The 3056-nt window shown below is 30.0% G+C and overlaps 1 protein-coding gene across 1 annotated transcript; it reads right to left on the reverse strand.

Moving 5' to 3' along the window:
• Positions 1-1013: 1013 nt before the first annotated feature.
• Positions 1014-2087, reverse strand: OCT59_011833 (uncharacterized protein; the record flags this gene model as incomplete). The annotated part of the gene is made up of 1 exon (XM_025327135.1): positions 1014-2087. The coding sequence occupies one exon, from the start codon at positions 2085-2087 to the stop codon at positions 1014-1016; it is 1074 nt and encodes a 357-aa protein (XP_025172747.1).
• Positions 2088-3056: the final 969 nt, after the last annotated feature.

Raw genomic sequence — 3056 nt, forward strand, 5'->3', positions numbered from 1 at the left:
GGTTTCCTGCTAATAGTCTTTAAGCAAAATCAATCAGACAACTTTTTAAATGATCAAGCTGGCTTCTTAGCCTCGCAAGATAAACCAATTATGAAACAATAATACACGAGATGACACGATTGTTATAAAGTGACTACATATCCCACTTCAGAGCCATTATTTCAATCAATTTTGTCTCAGATTTTTGACAAAGCTCATTACGTTGAACTTAATTAACTGGACCACTACGCCATGTAATGCCTTATTCTCTACAACCAAAAAGCGACGTTAGGCGTTCTACATCGTAATTGTACGAACCTTTATCCAAACGACCTCTTATGTCAATCTTGCATCGATAGAAAGCAATTCACATATTTGGTTTTGCTCATCAAATCATTCGGAACTTTTTGTCCAGCTTACCCAAACAAAAAAGCTCTAAAGTAATTAATTCATTTACGGTTTATTACACATTTTCGATATTCCCATTGACACACCACTTTACGTTATAAATTGCTAATGCATGGATTACTAGTTCCTTTTGACCTCACGGATATTAATAAATTGCATGTCAACATCGGAAGAACCAATTTTGTAAAATTATGCTTACCATTGTTGGGTATAGATTTAGATGAATCAATAAGCTAGAGTTACTAGACATTATGTAATAAGGTTGCGCGTCTTTCCATAAAAAATATTATTTTGCCTAAAATACTTGATATTTTATTTTTACTCTAAATATATTGAACAAATTTTACATCAAAGAAAATATTCATTGAATCCTATTTTTGAATAAGCGAATATAAAATATAATTTAAAGTCGCAGGAATGCACACAACGATATCATGATACAATAGTGCTGCGGTTTAAAATTCTATTGCAAAAAAAGTATTCATAAAAACATTAATCATTGACTGATCTAAAAAGTCTCAAATATATAAATATAAAATCGAAAAGAAAAATAATAAGAAATTTCCAAATTTTCAAATAAATTAAAAATTTTGACAAGTCGTAAGCAAGCTATTTAACCCTGAGTTTTACACAATAGTAGAAAAGGTCGCATAATGATCAGGAGAATAATAGATGCAACCAGATTCTTGCATTTGTTCCACATGAAAAGATGATACATCTGATGATGATAGATCGCTCTCGCTGGTAGGTGAATTGAAAATATATTTATTGTAATCATTATCTATGTAGCCAATTGTAGTTGGAAAGTAATACATAGAACGATGTGATTGAATCAATGCATTAACATCATGATCGTAAGAAGTATTGTATGTGTCAAATTGATCCATTGATAAGTCATTATTTGGATAATACATTTTGTTGGTAGGGTATTGATAAGAATCATTAATCATGGTTTCAAGAGAGTTGAAGTGAGTGTTGTATGACGGAATTGCTTGGATATTTTGTGTTGTTGTAATCGAATCATCTATTGTATACGAATTTCCATCAGAATGGAATTTTTCTTGCGAAGGAATTCTTAAATGGACTTGAGGATAAAAATAATTCAATTCTGAATACATAGTCGTCCATGCTGGAGTAGTTGGTGAAGAAGATGAAGGTAAATTATTTAAAGCAGGATTAAACGAATTATTTAGATTTTGATAAGCTTTTTTTTGAAGTGTGTTAGTTTTATTCTTTGTAATACGAGATTTACTTCGATTTGGTTTATAAATATAACCCGGATTAAGTTCACCGTGTTCAAATTTTGCTATTTGTGAAAGTTCGGTAAATAATTCGTCAATTTCCAGATTGCATTTTTTCCAAACTTCGTTTGCAAGGCCGGACACGGTGGGAACCTGAAGCTTTGAGGAATTGATAGCCGCTAGAAGCATAGTACGAAAGATGATAAATTTATTGGGAGGTCGTGCAGGCTTATTAGGTTGCGTTTTGGATTTCTTATTAAAGAAACGATCTTTTATTTCTTGTGTAGTAGGTACAGGAAAATCGAACTTTGTACCATCGTTCAAGCTTACAATCATTAAACAACGATTATTTATTCGTGAAAAGTCAAGAGTCACATTGTCAACTTTATCGGGAGCCAATTTCTTTTCATAGTGACTTGGGTTAGTATCTTGGTTATTTTTCGATTTATATTGCGACATGATAAAAAAAAAATTAATTCTGCGTTTGTGAATGTATGATTTGTGTGAAAAAAAATGAGATATATATATAAAGTATTACATTTGATGAATCGAAATTATTCTTTTATTCACTTGCTATAACATAAAGATTCTGGTGTAACACACTTTTTTTTTAAGTGTAACAATTTCTTCAAGACAATAGCATCTTTTTCTTACTAAAATACGTTTCTTCGATGGCGAGATTATCCACACTACAGGCATTTTATTATCCTATAAAAAATTTTATCCGTTATTTCTGTAAAAACTCCGTAAAAATGAGCCTTTCATGGATCCATTCAAAATAATTCGATAAATTCCGTGATATAAAGTTATTAATTCCGGAAATATGAGTCTTTTACGGAAAAAAGATGGAATATAAAAAAAGTTTTACAATGATGTATTTAATCAAATATATTCGTAAATTAAAATTTGGATACTGCACAGCGAACATTTTCTGATTTCATAAGAGATAATGAATAATGTGCGCTCCGCGCGTACAATAATAATTTGAATTTTCCTAATTATAATCGGAAATCAAGAATTTATGCCAGCCCCACAACTATATTAAGTTAATTCAACATGCATTCATTGTTGTGATTCGCATATTCGGAAAATAAGATATTTTTCTTAATTGAAATTGATGCGTTATCTTTTAATCTTCCATTAACTAAATAATGTATTATATAAGACGATATAAGACGCAAGATGGAAATTAAAATAATTAGGATTCTATTTATTTATTTATCTTATTTCGTTGTTTTATTTTATTTTATTTTATTTATTTGGAGTGTGTAAATTATTCTTTAGGTTTAGTTGGTTTATAATGGCGATTAACGAAATTGCACGAATAAAATCTACCCAATTCAGCCACTTGCGAAATAAAAATATCACATATAGATATAATCATTATAGCCCTGTTCTGATCCGATTTTAGTGAAATTAATTTTAGCC

This window comes from Rhizophagus irregularis, chromosome 2 (assembly GCF_026210795.1).
Source record: "Rhizophagus irregularis chromosome 2, complete sequence".
In the NCBI taxonomy this organism is placed as follows: Eukaryota; Fungi; Glomeromycota; class Glomeromycetes; order Glomerales; family Glomeraceae; genus Rhizophagus; species Rhizophagus irregularis.